Source organism: Nicotiana tabacum, chromosome 20, assembly GCF_000715075.1.
Source record: "Nicotiana tabacum cultivar K326 chromosome 20, ASM71507v2, whole genome shotgun sequence".
Classification (NCBI taxonomy): domain Eukaryota; kingdom Viridiplantae; phylum Streptophyta; class Magnoliopsida; order Solanales; family Solanaceae; genus Nicotiana; species Nicotiana tabacum.
The window spans coordinates 17,253,086-17,271,871 of NC_134099.1; the positions used below are offsets into that span (position 1 = coordinate 17,253,086).

Sequence of the window (18,786 nt, forward strand, 5' to 3'; positions counted from 1 at the left end):
AAGGAAGTTTATGAATATAACCAAACAAGTTTTTTTTTAAAAAAAAACTTGAAAATTTTCTGAAAAAAAGTTATATATACAATTAAACCAAATGCACTACTTTTTGCTTTTTGCTTTATTTGTAAGCCGTCTGTTTGGTGTTGACTTCATTTAAAAATAAAAATAAAAACTTAAAATAAAGTATACAGAAGAATTTATTTTTTTGGATTTTAATTATTGGACTTTGTTCCCCGTCGTATAGTGGGGCATTTTCATCTATACCCGTTTTTTGTGTCACGTTTTAACTTGTGCCCGCTTTGCAAAAAAAAATTGCAAGTGTACCCGCTTTTTCGCATAACTTCAGCATACGGGGCTGAAGTAGCAAAGGCAATCACGCAAAACTTCAGCATTCTAGTAGCTGGGCCTGAAGTTCAGCTCTAGAGGTGAAGTTTTTGTTTTGTAACTGGCGAAGTTCAGCTCTAGAGCTGAAGTTTTTGTTTTGTAGAGCTGAAATTTTTGTTTTGTAACTGGCGAAGTTCAGCTCTAGAGCTGAAGTTTTTGTTTTGTAACTGGCGAACTTCAGCTCTAGAGCTGAAGTTTTTGTTTTTGTAACTGGCGAAGTTTTTGTTTTGTAACTGGCGAACTTCAGCTCTAGAGCTGAAGTTTTTGTTTTGTAACTATCGAACTTTAGCTCTAGAACTGAAGTTTTCTATTTTTGGGGGAGGAAGATTGACCTTTCAAATTCTATATTCTAAGTATGGAGATGGCCTCATTCATTTATTCTGAATCACCAGTGTTTAATTTTCTTAAACGCTCAGAGTTAGCAGCCAACCTCAGTTTGAAAGACCTTCATCTCCACTCTTGGTTTATACAATTTCTGATCTGGAATGAAGCTATTCTTACTCAATGTAATACAGGGTCAAGGTTGTTCATTTCTCTATTCAATTTACTTTCAACATTGTTGCTTAATTATTTAAAATCTTGCCCATACGTTTGAGCTCATATCATTAAGTGGAAGCGTATTATCTTCTGTATCCAATTGTTGACAGATGAGATTTTTCACTGCTTTTATATCGTTGTGGGATGGCAAATATAATGTTTAATTTTTTTCATATGCTGATAGTTCAGTAAATATTAGTACAATAACGCTACTAGAATATATAGTAAGATGGCTTCTGAGGAATTGAGTGAAGCCACAGAAGGAGAGATATTGTTACATCAATGTTAAGTTCCGGAGAGATATGGAGATCATTGGGAGAAGGAGGAGGAGAAAGGGGGCTGAATTTGTTTAAAAAATGGTAAGTTAAATGGGAGTGACCAAATAGGGCGCCCCGTAAATTTTTACTCGTATAGTCCATGGATACACAGAACCTAGGATTCATGATTAGGAAAGTGTTGAAAATGACCAGAAATATAGTTTGTTGCCGTCTGGAGCAGGTATTTAGAGTCTAACAAATATCTTCGGTTCATAATTTTTTTGCTGTACTTTCTCATGAATTTGAAATGAGATTAAGTAGAGCAATACTGATATATAGTCGATTAAATTATTCATAATTGAGGCATAATCGGTGCTCTTTTTGTTTTAATTGCCATACAGAGACAATCTATTATTTGAGTAGTAAATGTGGCCGTATTTATTGCTCTCAGTTTGAGTAATGTATAAAGTAAATAATTAAAGATTTTTGCCGTAGGTTTAAAGTCACAGCTACAACATCTAGAAGATAGAATGATACTCCACTCTTACTTAATATCCTAATTCAGCTCTATCTATGTATCAAGACTTTTCCTCGAGTTAAAAGTAGCGTTTGGATATAGATTTGGTTGAAACTTGAAAAACGAATTTTTAAAATTATGCTGGAAAATAATTTTTGAAGGTTTAAGTTGTGTTTGGATATGCATTCTATTTGAAAACAAAAAACTTGAAGTTTTGTAAATAAAAAGATCACCTAAAACTGGTTTATTTTTGGAAACTTGAATTTTTTTTTTCAAAAAAATTGATCATCTTCCATGAAACAAAATATTTTTGAAAAAAAACAGTCAAAATCTATGGCCAATAGAAGCTTTGTTTTTAACTTAAGGAAAGAGACAGGATAGACATGGGCAGGATGGCGAGGAGAATGGAAAGAGAGAGAAAAAGAGGGTGATAGGATAGGCAAAAAACATTAGGAACACAAATTATTAATGGGGCATTCCGAGAATTGAACTCGGGACCTCTCGCACCCTAAGCGAGAATCATACCACTAGACCAAATGCCCTTGCTGACACTGCACTTTAGTTCATCTTTTCTTATCACTACTATTTTGAGATAGAAAATTTTTCTAATCCAAATGTAGTTTTGGCAGTTCTAACAGATTTAGAACTCCATTTTCAGATTAGTAGCCCATGTTTCACATAAAAACTTACTTGCACTTCCCTTGGGCTTGATTCCGTTCAACCATCAAGAAAGAAGCAAGCCTTTTTTTTACCGGGGTTCCCTCTTTATGGCTAAAATCAAATGCCAACGTGCTTGAAACATAAAGTTCGAAGTGGGATCTAGCCTTTGGGCTTAGTTCAGAGTTCTGCCTTCTAGGCTTCTTCCTTAATAAGGAAAAGCCTTTACGCGGGTATGAATCAAATAAAAAAAAGTGAATCCGGATCCTTCGCCACCTTCTCTCCTTGGTTCTGAGATTGTAAGGATTTCTGCCCTCTTTCTCTTCAAATTAAACCGGCATACTGAAATCGATTGCACTAAGGAGCTTCGATTTTGCTGAAAGAAGGACTTCGTTGAAAACTTTAAAGGACACTCTGTGTGTGTATATATATATATTTCTTGCTCGCCAACGAATAAAAGTGAGTCTTTCCTTCTTTCACCTCTGACAGTTAAGCTCCTCATATGATATACGTACAAGGTTTTGACACAATTACGTGGAAAATTAGCAAATAGCATATCAAGAATATAGCAGTGTTTCCCTGTCAAAAGAGCGGTATAAACTTGATGCTGAGTAGTACAGAATAGAACATACGAATAAACCAATACATTGTATCATTCTCCGTGTGATGTACCAGAAAAAATATACTTCGAAGCTCTCAACAGACGAGCCTAAACAGTATACCCCCTAAAACTCCTGGCGTGGCACACCCTCTTGCAAAAAGTTTCCAAGTAGCCTTTGGTCAAGAACCATGTTGGGCACCTGAAATCATATTTTGTAAGCACAAAGTACTATAAACTCAAGAAAGGGGATTACTGGAGATGAATCTTATAAGATAATGAGCCTTGCCTTGTTGCCGAAGAAGATCTTGGAGTTGTTGGCTATAGCTTCAATGAATCGCAGCTCAAGAAATTCTGGAGTAAGCTTCAGCTTGTTTGCTTCTGCTTCTTTCATTGTTCTGAAAAATCCCAGATTGGTTAGTATACTCTTCAATGGGAGAAATTATCTACTGTCTGACAGAATCTGTGTTTTAATAACAGTAGTATCCGAGCTATTTTACGTGACCTCAACTATCCCACCCGCTACCCAGTACCTCGCACTCAGTGTTAAAAATAGCGTGAAGCAAGGAAAAGCGACAACCCCCATTTCACGAATAGGGAGAAGCGATGCGCCTGCTTTTTTGAAGTGAAGCGGAATTTAAAAAAAAAAATTAAAATAAATATGGCATAGACAACACATGTAATTGTAAGCAAATGTTCAATACTTGAATTAAAAAGCTAAAGAGTAGCATCAAATTAGACATCTAATGGCCATCTTGTTGGTCTCGCTAACTCTTGCCGAGTAAGCCCAAGCCGGGTCTTTCCTATCTTCTTTTGGCACCATTAAAATATCAACTACATAACACATAAGAACTAAGAATAAAAAATATATAATTTGGCAAAAATTGGGCAGAATCTGGGCAGAATTTGGGCAGAGGGGCAGAAATTTTCTGGAAAAAATTCGCCAGCATTTCAACGCTTTTTGGACGTTTAGATTTAGAAAGAAAAAGAAAAAGAAAAAGAAAAAGGAGAAGAAGAATGAAAATAAAAACATACCTGTTGAAATCGTTGGTTTTTTGAGGAAGAAAGGGCTGGTTTAAAACCCTAGGTTGCTGCTGAAGAATGACTAAAACAGAAGACTCACTCGATTTGGTTCTTTTAATTGAAAAAGACTCGTTTGGGCTGTTTATTTCAAGAAGCGATCGCTTCTTCCGCTTTTCCCGCTTCCCGCTTTTTTGGTAGAAGCGACCGCTTTTCTGTAGCTGAGTCGCTTTTAGTACAGGTAGCGACACACCCGGCGCTCCGCTTCGCTTAAAGCGAGGAAGCGGTCGCTTTTTTGAACACTGCTCGCACTAGGACAGATACTGCGTAACTCTACCCGCCGAGGCTTAGGTAAATAGAAAGAAAAAGCCTAGTGCTTTTTGCCTCTGCCGAGATTTGATCTTGGTGATCTCATAGTTTTGATCCCACTTCATTGACTGTTAGGCCTCATCCTTGAGTGCTTTCTGACATAAACTATACAGGAGATAAGTTTAAAGAATTCACCGATAGTAAGCTGCATCTGACAGGCTCTTTTCACGAGCTAGGTACATTGAATTTGCAATTTCCTCTTGCTTCCTTGCACTATCTTTTTCCATCAACTTCTGTTCCATCTGAATCTTACTAACATGAGCATTTCTTTCAGCTTCACTAATTGCTATCTTTTTCTGTGTCTCTGCTTCCTTCTCAGCAACTCTCTGTCTCTCTACTGCAATCAAGACCTGTAACACATGATTGATGCATGAATGGTTACCAATTAAGTCGCTGTTAATCCCTGAGCAATAATGGCACATTGTGAAATACATTGATTGTCAGGTATTCAATAGTTGCTATTATGATGATAGGTTGAGAGAAATGTTCACTCATAAACCAGCCCTTTTATGCATGTACTTTGACACAATAATGCAAAGACAGATCTTGAAGTCCTTTTGTTTCCAATACACCAAAATCTTCAGTTCGGCCAAAGATAAGACAAAAAGAAAATGCAGAGTTCGGCCAAAGATAATACAAAAACAAAATGTAGAGTTCTCCACTTAATACCTTGGTGCGCTCCTGTTCCATGTTCTCAAAATTTCGTCTTATGCTTTCTGGGATGGAAGGTTTTGTAATACGCACACTGAGAATCTCAATACCGGGAGCATATCGTGTGCAGTCGGCCTGAAGAGCATCTTTCATTTTTTCATCGATCTGAAAATGTTTGGCAGGCACCTCGTCAAGACTATTAACAATAACTTCCGCTAAATTAACTTTGCGAATTTTTGTTTTAGAACTGATGTAAGTAATCAGCCATATTTCTCGCCTTACAAGGTATGTCACGGAGTTTAAGCACGAAATAGAGCATGTCTAAGTGAGAAAAGCATGACTGGCAGGTTAAAACCAGAACAGTTAGAAGACAGCTTAATCCTTATGCTAGCCAGGGAAACTCGCAAAAGTGACAATCTGTGGATGAAGATATTACTGGACGCATTGAACAGCACAAACACCAGAAAGAAACAAAAAAGGCATAGTTCATAAATGTTGACTACAACTGGCAGACCAATCTGTCTATAGAGGCCAAGAAGATTCTTACCTGATCAAACATGTCAATATAAACTTGTTGAAGGCTGTGACCACTGCAGAACTGATTGATCTCATGGTGGATCTTGTCATATATCCATGTATTATCATAATTGACCCCATAATTCAGCAGAGTATCATATACGTGATCCTTACGAAGGCGATTAACAACCTGAAAGCACATGAAACAAAAAGATGAACAATGCATTCCTGCATATAGCATAACTACAAGGCAGATGGTTTACTTCTATTTTGTCAAAGTTGATCATCACGCCTCCTTTGGTCCCACAAGGAATATCCCTAACCTGCATTAGCACATGATCCAGAGCCATCACTCAAAGAATCATACTTGCTAGAAATTTTGAGATAGAAAACCTTAAAAAGGTATAACAAAAGAGAGATCAACATTACCAAATCTGTTTGAAGAGTAACTTGAATGGGTTCAAACTGAGTTATAAAGGGAAGTTTCAAATGAAAACCTGCACACTCAAACATACATGTTTGATCAACAATAGACTTCAAAATAAGGATACACCCCAATAAAATGCAAATGATCAGCTAGCTAAAGCACCACATATAACCTGGATCAGTTATGGTGTTCAAAAGAGCACCTCCTCTCCAGTAGACTCCAACATGACCTTCCGGCACTTGATGTAAAATGGATAAACTATTATTTAATGTTGACATAGAAGGAGCCACAATCTGCACTTGAAGAAGAAGATCGTTTCTAATAAATCATATCCCCAACATACAAGTCACAGTTATTATACTTAAGTCCTATTACCAAGTTACTCAATAGCATAATGCAATACAAGTTGAGGATCGTTTACCAAAGCATTAGACCATTGCCAATATTTCAGTGTCAAACAATTGGCAGGTGAAATCCAAGACAGTTATATCTAAAAACAATGTCCAAGACAGTTATATCTAAAAACAATCAAACAACAAAAGTTTTACCAGAAAGGCGACTCTTAATTTTTTTTTGGGGGTGTGACGACCAATTAAAACACTAGAGAAGTACGACACTAATCCTTGAACATTTTAACAAGATAGAACCCCAGTCAAAACTGAAAGAAGCACACCAGCTGCTGAGCATTCATGCAGCAAACCATTATCCTGTTTGTGAATGTCGTCTTAAACAACCAACTCAATCACAAATACTCTAAATGTGTGCAAAAATTTATCATGTAATGAAGACAGCTTCCAAGCTTCCATTATGTTGATTAATCAACAGCTTTCAGCTTATATACCCTGGATACATCGAATCATGGAGAAGAGTGTCCTCCCCTTACTGCATTAGCTAGGTAACTCCTTTTCTTAATTATGAAATCAAAGTGGGTACGGAGTAGGGGCATCGCTAATAGCATTTGATGAATCTTACACCCCTAATTCCATTAAGCTCCACTTTTAAGGGACTAACAATACCATAGAAGATGTAGCATGAAACAACGGATATATGATTGCCCCAATCCCAGGAATACCAGAAATTGTATGTGAAAGCTAGTAGGAGGAATATAGGTAAAACTCTCATGCTTGTACAAAAGGGTTCCTGTGAGCTGTTAATAATCATTCTCAAAGTCAATAGTAATAATTACTGACAGGAGAACCATGAAGATCAGACATGATGAACGACCATTTCTCCATCTATATATCTGAAGGGAAGTAACAATCCCAAAGGAAACGGAAGTGTTAATCATCTAACCATTTCTTTTTTGAAGTGTCAATTATCTATCCATATATTTTTAAGTCACAAGAATGGCAGGCAAGTTACAAATATCAAGACAATGTAATCTGATATATTCAATGAGACAATTACGTAACAGAGTTCAGTTATGGATTACCTCTAAATATGTCAGGGATACGGTAATATACTTTTTGCTGCAAAAGCAAGAATTTGGAAATTTTTACCAGGAACAATTAGGAAATAAATTTATTGACCATAAGGTTTTTGCACAAGAGGACTATCATTATTTTAATATTTTGACCATTTATAAAACATGCTTTTTAAAATAAAATAAATATCTAGAAGAATATGACTGTAAACTAACACCAAATGTTTTGAAGAATAAACGTTAAATGTTAGTATATCAACAGAACTTCTCTACCATAATAAACACACCAGTCTAAATGATTTCATCCAAAACAGGGTCTTAAACTGGATTGAACTTAGATAACTGTGGTGATTGGACCAATGGCACACACCTTGACTATTCCGTGGGCAATGTATCTTCTACCAGTACATGTACCGAGTAACTCTACCCACCAAGGCTTCGATTATGGGAAGAAACCACATAACTTCTTTATTCCCGCCTCAGTTGGAATTTGGAAACTGGTCTTCCACGGTCTTTATTCCAACTTTATTGACCGTCTTGCCAAACCCTTCGGTGCTACACCTCGAGTACTTCTATAGCTCAATCAAACACTCTACCCTAATTTGTCTTTCTTTTACTCTATAAGCAATTCAATCAAAGCCATTACATCCTCAACAGGGTCTTAGATTGGTCTTCACTTAAGTAGATAATCCACTTAAACAGAAAAAGCTCATCCTAAAAATCAAAGAATGGTTTAAACTGAAAAATCCACTCTATAGTGATCAACGCAAATATCAAGCATAATGAATATATAGAAGCCTTAGCATGGTGGTTTATCAAGCACCTGGTGCATCTACGATACATGTACTAAACACAATTATCAAGCACTATTCACTGATTCACTCTACATTTTTATCACAAATTAATAATAGCAACAAAAAATAAAATAGGCAGAATCAAAACTAAGAAAATGAAACAAAAATAAGAAACTATAGATAATTTACAAGCACTTTATTGATAATTTAGGGATTAAGATTAGTTCACCAATACGAAAATGGCAATGAAGGACACGAGCACAGTGAGAATGGGAGTAAAGTCTCCACCACCAGCTCCGGCGCCGGCGCCGGGCCTTGGGATTTGGGGAGCACCTTGTTGTCTCTGCTGTTGTTGTGCATCCATTGCGAATTTAGTTTTCTTAGCACTCAAGTTTGTTGGAGTTTTCTGCAAGTCTTAAATAAGTTTGTTTTTTTTTTCTCGGTTAGAGTAAATGGAAGTAAGATGGATAAAGTTAGGGCTTGTATTTTGGGCGGGCCTTGACTTGGAAGCCCATTAGGACTCCCACGTCCGATGAGCTTTTGGGGGAAGTGTACAGTTTGCCAATAATAAAATATGTATTTACTTTTAAAAAGAATTATAAAAAAAATATACATGACTTCAATCCATAATAAAAAATGACCGATATTTTTAAGTTTTAACTCACCTAGTCCATATTGTACATATTTTGAAAGCACTAGCAAATTCAAAATCTATGTTCTTACAATCATTGATTCTAAAAGTTATGGAGTTAAATCTGTGTTCTCACAACTATTGCTTTCACTCTCTCTTCTTCTCATATCTCCTACATATGCTTCAAGGGGTCGTCCACCATTATTGCTTCTCTCCATGTGTCACCTGATTGCAATGTAAGAAAATTGAAAAGTAGAAGTCCACCATTGAAGGCAATTCAAAGCTCTTTGTTGCTCTCTTGAGCCGGGGGTCTCCTGGAAATAGCCTCTCTGCCTTTCGGGGTAGGGGTAAGGTCTGCATACATACTACTCTCCCCAGACCCCACTGGTGGGATTATACTGGGATATTGTTGTTGTTGTTGTTGTTGCTTTCGAAAATAGAATTTTTTGAGTTTGTTGGTTGTTTGAGTTGGGTGTTGTTCCAATTAATTGAAAATATCAAAAGGAGTTCAAAATTTAAAATTGAAGTGATTTGGAGTAGATTTGAGCAAGATTTGAGTTAAATTTCAGAAAAGACGCAAGGAAAAAGACGAAGTCAATTTTTTGCATAATAATATATAATCTTGTATAATAGTGTATATGAGTATATAAACACATCTTATACACTTTTATATACCTTTATACATGCATCTATAGACGAACATCTTTCACGATTTTCAGTTGCAATTCTTTACAAAACCAATCCAAATCTCCATTAAATGACTTCAAACTTTATATACAACCTCCTTATATTATTTCTACGGAAAAGGGACTGATATATCCCTCTATTATGGTATATTATTCAATACCGTCCCCCGTTATACTTTCCGTCCCTTAAAGCCCTTACCATCCAACAAAGTTTTATATGTTCCCCTATTTTAACGGCTGGGACACGTGGTACGCTCTGAGAAGACCAAGAACCCACTACACTAAATAAAACTAACCCGCCCCAATTCCCTGCCCCGCCCGCCCGTTCATAAACCATACCAACTAAGTAAATACACTCAAATCACCGTAAATAATACATAAATAAAAGATCAAAAACTGAGAAAAAGGAATGACAAACGGGATGGGTTCCATCTAGGGTTTCCATCAGTGACAAAATTGTGGATCTGAGACTCAAAAAGGTGAGTTATTTCTTACAAAATTTCATGATTCAGCTAAATAAAGTTGTGTTTCTGCTAATTTTGTTGAAGAATGTTCGATTTCTACCTGATGTTTCGAGCTAGGGTTTTTTTTCCTGGTAAATGTGCATATCAGAATGTTATTATACATGCTTCCTACCATGTAATTTGTCGATTTAATATTATTTTGTCGTGCGTGTACATCTTTTGAGGTGGTCCTTTAATTTCTGATTTCTGATGGTCTATTATTGCTTTGAGTTGTGTCTTTTTGCTCGTGTATGATTGCATGGGGTTCAAATATCCCTTATGTATGTGATTAAGTACATTGGAAAGTGGTAAGTATGCATTCTTTATTGTAATGTTCTGCATTCTTTACTGTTTTTTTTCCAATGTTCTGCTTTCTTTACTGTTTTTTTCCGATTCTTTATTGTTTCATTTCTGATTTCTTTATTAAGTGGGGTCCATTTTGTATAAAGTTTTTTATATTGTCTTATTTATGTTTGTAAATGGTTCTTGTTGAACTAGTTTTCAATTACAGGGTGACTGGATTAAAGAGCCACACCTAGTCTATTCAAAGAAGTTGGTCCACATCTGGAAAGAAAAGGATTCTGACCTATTGTCCTTTAAAGATATAGTAGATGAATACATTCTTTTGTTAGAGTATATAGGGGTACAACAATTAATAATTGTTGGATCATCTGGTAAGTATTATGAAGTTGAAGGAGATATAGGGATTAGACAACTTTTATGCCTTGTCTGTGATGAATTTAAGGTACTAAATGTCTATGCTGTAGATGAGTGTGAAGAAAATATTTGTGTCCCCAACATTATCAACCATACTGAGGCTTACATATCTCAAGTATTAGTTGGTACTGATGATAGTAGTAGTGAAAATGAAGATGAAGATGAAGATGAGGCAGGTTCTGATGTCCTGGCCTATGATTTTGAAGAGTTAGAACACTTGGAACCTCCAGAACTAGTGAAACAAGCTGGCACGCCTAAAGTCAAAAGAGATAGACAAAAGGATGAGGCAATCAAGAGGCAAGGGGAGTGAAGTCAGTCTAGAAAGGCAGAATTATGACTTGTGGCAATTGTGGAGAGGCAAACTATAATGCAAGGGGATGTAAAAAGGTATAGACCCAATACTTAGCTATTATACTTAATTGATATTAACTATTTCTTTTTTATTACACTTAATTGATATTAATTATTTCTTTTTTATATTAAACAGCCAATGAATGTGCAGAAAGTGACAAAGAAGAAGCAGCCATCAAATGAAAATGATGGGCATACATCTAGGGCTAAGAAGCCAGCCAAAAGACAAAAGACTTTGATTAATGAAGACATTGATGATGATGAGGTATTGGCAGATATCAATTTATTAGCACCCCAAGTGTCTCAAACAAGTGAAGGCATTAGCAGCAGTCAGTCATTTATCTTTATGCTTACTCTAACTTTGGGTGCTTTTTCTGATTTTGATGATGGACCTGAATCTCCATTAAGGCCTAGTATTATATCAGAATCACAAACTAGACTTATGCAAAGGCAGAAGGTTGGTATGAACACTGGGACAAGGACAATCAAGTTTACAGGAGATAACACAGGTATAAATGAACCTGTTGATCTTCCATACTCCCCAGTAAACTTGACATGGAAGGAAAAGGCAGCAATCACTGGTAATCAGTTGGAGATGCAAACAAGACAAAGAATTGGGAAGTTGAAGACAAGAAAGGGGCCTTGATAATCTAATTAGGACTTGTTTTGTTAGTTGGTAGCTAAAGTGAAACTTAAACACTTGATTTATTTTTTGTTGGCATTTGGAGTTGGATTCCTTGTTATGACTTAATTGAGTAAGTTTTTGAAGTTATAACAGTGGCATTCACTTCTCCAATTTGATGTAATAAGCAGAATTATAACTTGTTGAATTATGTAGTTTGGTTTATCTGAATTGAAGTTACTGCCGAATTTTTGTTACTCTTACTGCCTAATTTTTGTGTCAGCTAGATATTGCAGTCCTGAAGCAGTTTGTTGTATTTGCTACTACAGTATCATCGGTTGTATTTGTTACTGCATTATCAGCAGTTTGTTGTCCTTGTTGTGTTTGTTGTATAACTGTTTAATTATCATCAGTTTGACTGCAACAATATCATTTATTGTATAGCAATTTTTGGAGCTTGAATGCATTGGGTTTATGGCAGTCAGCCTTGGTTGGTTTTGTGTCTTTGAGGTTTATGACTGAACATTGCATTTTTGGACTAAACAAATGAGAAAGTTGTATTAGCAGTATGAAAGTTGTATTAGCATGTTCCCAGATGTATGAGAAAGTTGGGATCACTATTTCTTAGTAATTGGTTAACAATGACTTAGCAAATTCAACATTAAACATCTAAACAAAGAAACATTCCAATACAAAATCCAGCCATTAACAATGTCATTACAATACAAAATCCAACCATTCCAACCCAAAAAAATGACAAGTTCAACATTCCAATATTCAACTGTTGATACAACATTCCCCTTCGACAAAATAATTTCAACATAATTTCACTTTATTATAGAGGAGAATGCAAATCCAACTATTAGCGAGCATAAAATTGTGATGATAATCTTCAACTTAACCACTTTTGCTTCCAATTCCATATTTTTTTAACTTCAAAATTCTTCATAGCCTCTATGAGTTCAAACTTTTCAGTCAGCCCGTCTCTTTCAACCTTAAGAGCTTCCAAAGAAACATTCAACATCTTAATCTCGCGATTTGCAGCTTCTAATCTTACATTATTAATTGAAATTAACGCAATATTAGGATACTCTTTATCAGGCCATTCCCAAAACCCACATCCTTCACTCTACACAAACCACAATAAAATATCTTCAAATATTGAACACTATAAAAGTTGGGAATTGTAACAGGAATCGAAATACAGAAATAAAAACTACCTCAGGTTTAGGACATCTGTAAAATCTTCTACCAGGGTTTAAGAGAGTTTTTGAAGTAAAGTGATTAGCAACTTCCCCACATCGGCAGATCCTCTTCGATGAACAGCTATTTTCCGACATTGTACAGCAGTTTCCGGCCGACTGAATACTTAGCAATGGGAGCGATGAAGAAGCCCTAGAATTCTGATGTTATGATTGTGTTTTTACAGTAGGTTTTTGATTTATGGGTTTATCAGAATGGGAGCTGTAAGCACGTGATTTTTGCCCTATATAAGAAATACTCCCAAAAAATACAAAATGAAATGATTTTCCTTGGTGTGCAATTTTGAGTATTTTTGTGATATTTTTGGATAATTATTTGTATTTGTTTGTGTTTGTTTATTTGATAAATTAATAAAAAATACAAAAATATGTCGCATTTTTGCATGTAGGATTTAATTCTATAGTTGTTAGTAATTAAATTTGTTTTACAAAAATTAAAAAATTACAAAAATAAGCATCGTTTGCATTTTTAGCATTTAATGTCCAAATATACAATTTTATGCTAAATTAATACTTAATTGTGCGTTAATTGTTATTGGGAGTTAATTTGCGCTTTTATAACTTAATTTAATTCTTAATAATAGTTTAAGTATTTTTATAATTTAGTTTTAGAGAAATAAAAGAAGAAAAGAAAGCAAAAATATAAAGAAAGTCGGAATTAGGCCTCTTCTTCAATTTCAAGCCACAGGCCCAAAAATTGGCCCAATCTTCCCTACGACCCAGTCCATTTCGAACTGGGTCGACCCAGTCCATAACCCAAAAGACTCAAACCCCATTTGTCTTTCATTTTTATAAAACAAAAACAAAAAAAAAATTAGAAGAGAAAACCCTAAAATTACTAAGTCACCCGCCCCCCTCCATCTTCTTTCTCTCCCAAAACATTCATCCCAAGCTATTCATGGCTGCTATCCATGGCTACCTCCACCTCCAAGCTCCTCATCGACACACACATAGCTGCGTCAACACATTCACACGAGCACATCTTCCCCATCACCCTCCCATCGTGAAACCACCATCAAAAACCCATCGTCCCCCACGAACCCGTCATTGCCCGACGTCCAGTCCCCCCCAGCTGCTGCTTCTTCACCTCCAAACAGACCTCGTCAACCATTTTTGCTGCGTCGATTGCATCCCCGTCGTCGATCGCTGCTCAAACGTCCCTCCACAGTTGCTCCGTCCTCAAACAAACCCAACTCCATCGCTGCTGCCACTGTTTCATCATCTCCAACCAGCCACAGCTGCCTTCTCATCGTCGTCGACCTCCAGCTGCTACTGTCCGTCGACCTTCAGTCCCCCACGCGTGCACAGTTTCTATGCTACTGCTGTCCGCCATAGCCTTCCTCCTCGACGAGCAGCTGCTCAACATCCTTAAACCAAGTAGACCCATCGAGCTGCTTCTACTGTTTCATCTTCTCCGCCTCACGACCCTAAGAACCTAAGTTGCCACTGCTTCATCTCCCAGTTCCTCCGAGCTGCTGCTGCCACTGGTTTCGTTTTTAAACGATGCCAAATGACCATCTTCTTTGGTCGTCTGCTCGTGCTCGTCATTGTTGGTTCGACCTTTGTTCGAGGCTCGTCAAGTTCGTTGTTTGTTTGGTCGTTGTTCGTCGTTTCGATCCGGTTAGTAGTTTTTGAATTTTTATTTTTGTCCATATTTTGTTTTGATATTTTTCGAATCTAAAATCGGCGAATGTTTGTTTTATTCATGTCTATGGTTAGATATTGATTTTTGGTTTTGTTCATGTTCATGTTGTTTGTTAAATTAATTTTCAGATTTCAAAATAGAAGTTTAATTAGTTGTTTTCATGTTTATTTCATGTTTGTATTATTGTTTAAGTATGTATTTGTTAGTTTGATGTTTGTTAGATTCAAATTGAAATTTAATCAACTATTTCTTCAATTTGTTTCATGTGTTTATGTATTGTTAGAAATTGTTAATATTATTTAAGTTCAAATTTAAGTTCATAATTGTTTCTTCGTCGATCTTGTTATTTGTTTAAAGAATTTAGTTGTATTAAAGGAATATATTGTTTTAATCGTTTAATCCGTCATGTTTGTTGTCTTAAAATAGATTCATTCATGTTCATACTTTGTTTGGAGGATCTTGAATCCGAATTTTTGTATAGTTTGATTTCTTGTTTACCATTTATGATTATTGCTTGAATTGTTCTCATAATCTTGTTTAAAGTTTAATATAAACATTGTTTGTTGTAATGTTGTTAGAGTTGATTTTAAGTTCAATATGATTGAATTTAGAAATCTTTATACTTTGTTTGTTGTTGTTGTTGAATCCGAAAATAGGATTGTTTGTTGCTAAAATATTGTTTAATCAAATTTTAGTTGTTCTTTGTTGTTCAATTCGTGTTCATGTGATTTGTTGTTGAAATGTTGTTAAAATCGTGTTCATGTGATATTGTTGTTATGATGTTCATCCATGTTCATATTGTTGTTTGAACATTGTTAGAAATTGATCACATTGTCTATATTTTGGTTAAGTTTGATTAATTGATGTGTTATGGCTGATGTGTAGTTTGGTAAATTTGTAATACGTTCAGGGGTAGTTTGGTAATTTCAGTAAGGTCGGAAGGGGTAGTTTAGGAATTGTACATTTTGAAATTGTTTATTTGAAGCATGGGGGACAAAATGAAATGGGGTGGGTTGTGATATGATTATTTAATATAAAGGGGGGACAAGATTTAAATTAAAGGGGAATCTTGCATTATTTTAAATAAAGCATGGGGGACAAAATATAATGGGGTGGTGTGATATATTTATTTAATGTAATGGGGATGAGTGAGAAGATAATGGGTTTGGTAGAGAAAGGGATTGATTTTAATTGATTTATGGGATGGGATATATATATGTGAAGTCTTGAACACAAGAGAGGAGGACAAGAGAAATACACAGACAGGAAAAAAACGGGAGAGAGAAACAAATCTGAAAATAAGAGAGAGAAAAGGGCTGAACATTTAAGAGATAGAAAATTCCGAAAAATATTTAAGCTTTCAAATATAAAAAAAAACTAAAAAAAAAATATTCTGTTTTCTTTTGTTGTTTGAAATCAGAATTAATTGTTGTTTCATAAAAGCTGGAAGCTTTTGTTTTTTTTTTGGATTACTATTCCACCGGTCTGTTACTGGATTGTTACTGTTGCTGGGCTATTGTTGCTGTGTTGTACTGATTTTACTGCTGTTGCTGATTCTCATATTCATTTTCTTTTGCTTCCAATATCAGGTACACAACTGAAAAGCTGTTTATTGTAATCCGAAATATGAAGCGTGAATACATATGAAGAATGAAAATTTGAAGTTTTAATTTCGTTTTTATTTCTTTGTTCTTTTTGTTGATTGTATTTAAGCTATTTCATGAATTACTAAATAATAACTGGAATAAGAAAATAATATCATAAGTTAGTCTGTAATAAATCAGTTCGGCAAAATAGGTTAATTCACTAGTTATGAAGGCTTCAAGATTATAGGTTGATCATGAACAAGTAGCTAAATTTAGCTAAGACACGAATTTAAATTAAACATCGTAAATTAGGCATTAAGGCATGACTTGAGCTTAAGCAAGATTAAGAGAACGTTTAAGTCTAATAAACTTTCTAATAAGCTTTAGTAATTATGGTTAAATCTAGTTTCAAATGATTGTGAATAATTAATCTCAATAATTTTTTTTAAAAAAATAACAATGCTGAGTTTTAATCTAGCTATATTTGTTTATTTTGAATATTAGTTGTTGAATTTTTATTTTATTTATAATTTCGAAATTAAGAGTGAAATTCCTTTTTCATCAATATTTGTATTAATCAAGCAATTAGCATGTCATGTCTTCTTAAAATAATAAAAGCTAGTAATAAATTAGGATTTTCTTTCTTTATTTTAGAGACTCATTTTTATAGAAAAATGTAGTCGTTTTAAGATTTGTCCAAATAAATGAGATGAGCCTCGCTTAATGAAATGTATAGATTGCGGGGCCCTCAATAAATGTACATTTAATCGCTTAGAATTAGGGAGGAGCCGTTTTAGCAAATTTCGCGGCCCTACCCAAAATAATGATACGCTAGACTCTTTAGGCGCAATTTAATTAATTTTACCTTCTTAAACTCGGATGCGCATTTCATGCGACCCAAATCTAAATCCTAAAACATTGAATAAAAATGTGTTCCGGATTGCGGGTGCATTTCATGTGACGTAATCCAAAGACATGTTTTAAACGATGTTCACAATTTTTTTTTAAAAAAATAATAATAATAATAAAGTGGTAAAGAGTTAAAATTGGCACATCGGTTCATAATTGTATTAAAATCAGATAAATAAGCCAAATATGACAATTGAGCGACCATGCTAGAACCACGGAACTCGGGAATGCCTAACACCTTCTCCCGGGTTAACAGAATTCCTTATCCGGATTTCTGGTTCGCGGACTGTAATATGGAGTCATTCTTTTCCTCGATTCGGGATTAAACTGGTGACTTGGGACACCCTAAATCTCCCAAGTGGCGACTCTGAAATAAATAAACAAATCACGTTTCGACTGTCCTTTAATTGGAAAAAACTCCCTACGCCCCTCGCGGGATCGGAAAAATGAGGTGTGACATGAACGATGAAGAAGCCCTAGAATTTTGGTGTTTTGTTTGTGCTTTTACGGTATTTTTTAATTTATGGTTTATGAACGGGCGGGCGGGGCAGGGGGATTGGGGAAGGTTAGTTTTATTTAGTGTAGTGGGTTCTTGGTCTTCTCAAAGCGTGCCACGTGTCCCAACCGTTAAAATAGGGGCACATATAAAACTTTGTTGGACGGTAAGGACTTTAAGGGACGGAAAGTATAACGGGGGACGGTATTGAACAAGATACCATAGTAGAGGGATATATCAGGCCCTTTTCCATTATTTCTAACAAGCCTAAATAACACTCACTTCAAATTTTTTACAAAATCAAATTCGGAATTTAAATCCACATATTTAAGCTTGTTAAAAATCTAATTTTCACCACCCAAATGGATTTGGTTTGTTAAACTAATAATTAAGTCACAGTTACTGATTCGAAAATTAACTTAAAAGTTTGAGCAATCTTTTTTTTTTTAAAATTAAATAATAATTTCAAGAATCTATTGGAGTTGAATGTTAAGTATTATCCTATTATTTTTGGGCTAGTTGGTTCTAAATTAAAATATGAGCTATAAAATTGAAAAGTAGAGAGATCAGTTGTTCTAATGTAAAATTTTTCCTTATTTTTAAGCCACTGTTTAAAATGTCTTTAGTCTTTAGTCACTGCTTTAATAAACCGGAAAAGGGTCAATTGTGTCCCTCTACTTTGGTTTATTGTATAAGCTCGTCCCCTGTTATACTTTTTGGCTAATTAAATCCCTACCGTTAGGCAAAGTTACACATATATCCCATTTTTATGGATGAGACACGTGGCAGATGAGGACTTAAAAAGCAAAGTTACACATATATCCCATTTTTTACGGAATGGGACATGTGGCAGATGAGGACTTAAAAACGAACCCATTCTTGGGGACCTACTCCAATCATACCCAAATTAAAAAAAATGAAAGCAAAAAACACAACAACCTATAAAGTCAGCAACCCTAAATCATATTCAACTTCTGCCGCAGAAAACATACCAGTAGAATATTATGGTCTCCCCCAATCCAATAGAAAGATTATAACAAAAAAAGGTAAACCCTAACTGAAGACGCAATATTTAAGGACCACCAACAGAAATCACATGCATGAGAAGACAAGGCACAAAATCAACAAAATTAACAACTAAAACCAAACATAACAATAGAATAAAGTCACAATCCCATAAATACACAAAACCCTAGACAACGACCAATTTTTTAAGCCATTCTAGTATGAT

General features: G+C 35.2%; 1 protein-coding gene and 1 non-coding gene across 2 annotated transcripts; both read right to left on the bottom strand.

Moving 5' to 3' along the window:
* Positions 1–2,162: 2,162 nt before the first annotated feature.
* Positions 2,163–2,234, bottom strand: TRNAP-AGG (transfer RNA proline (anticodon AGG)). The gene has a single exon. It is a non-coding gene; the product is annotated as a tRNA-Pro (tRNA).
* Positions 2,235–2,923: 689 nt separating this feature from the next.
* LOC107768286 (uncharacterized) lies at positions 2,924–8,574 on the bottom strand. The gene is made up of 9 exons (XM_016587399.2): positions 8,377–8,574; positions 6,103–6,223; positions 5,933–6,000; positions 5,767–5,826; positions 5,535–5,693; positions 5,006–5,152; positions 4,472–4,686; positions 3,237–3,345; positions 2,924–3,149 (listed from the first exon to the last, which is right to left on the bottom strand). Exons 1-9 carry the CDS (start codon positions 8,509–8,511, stop codon positions 3,075–3,077), a joined length of 1,089 nt encoding a protein of 362 aa, XP_016442885.1. The 5' UTR covers positions 8,512–8,574; the 3' UTR covers positions 2,924–3,074.
* Between the last annotated feature and the right edge of the window lie 10,212 nt (positions 8,575–18,786).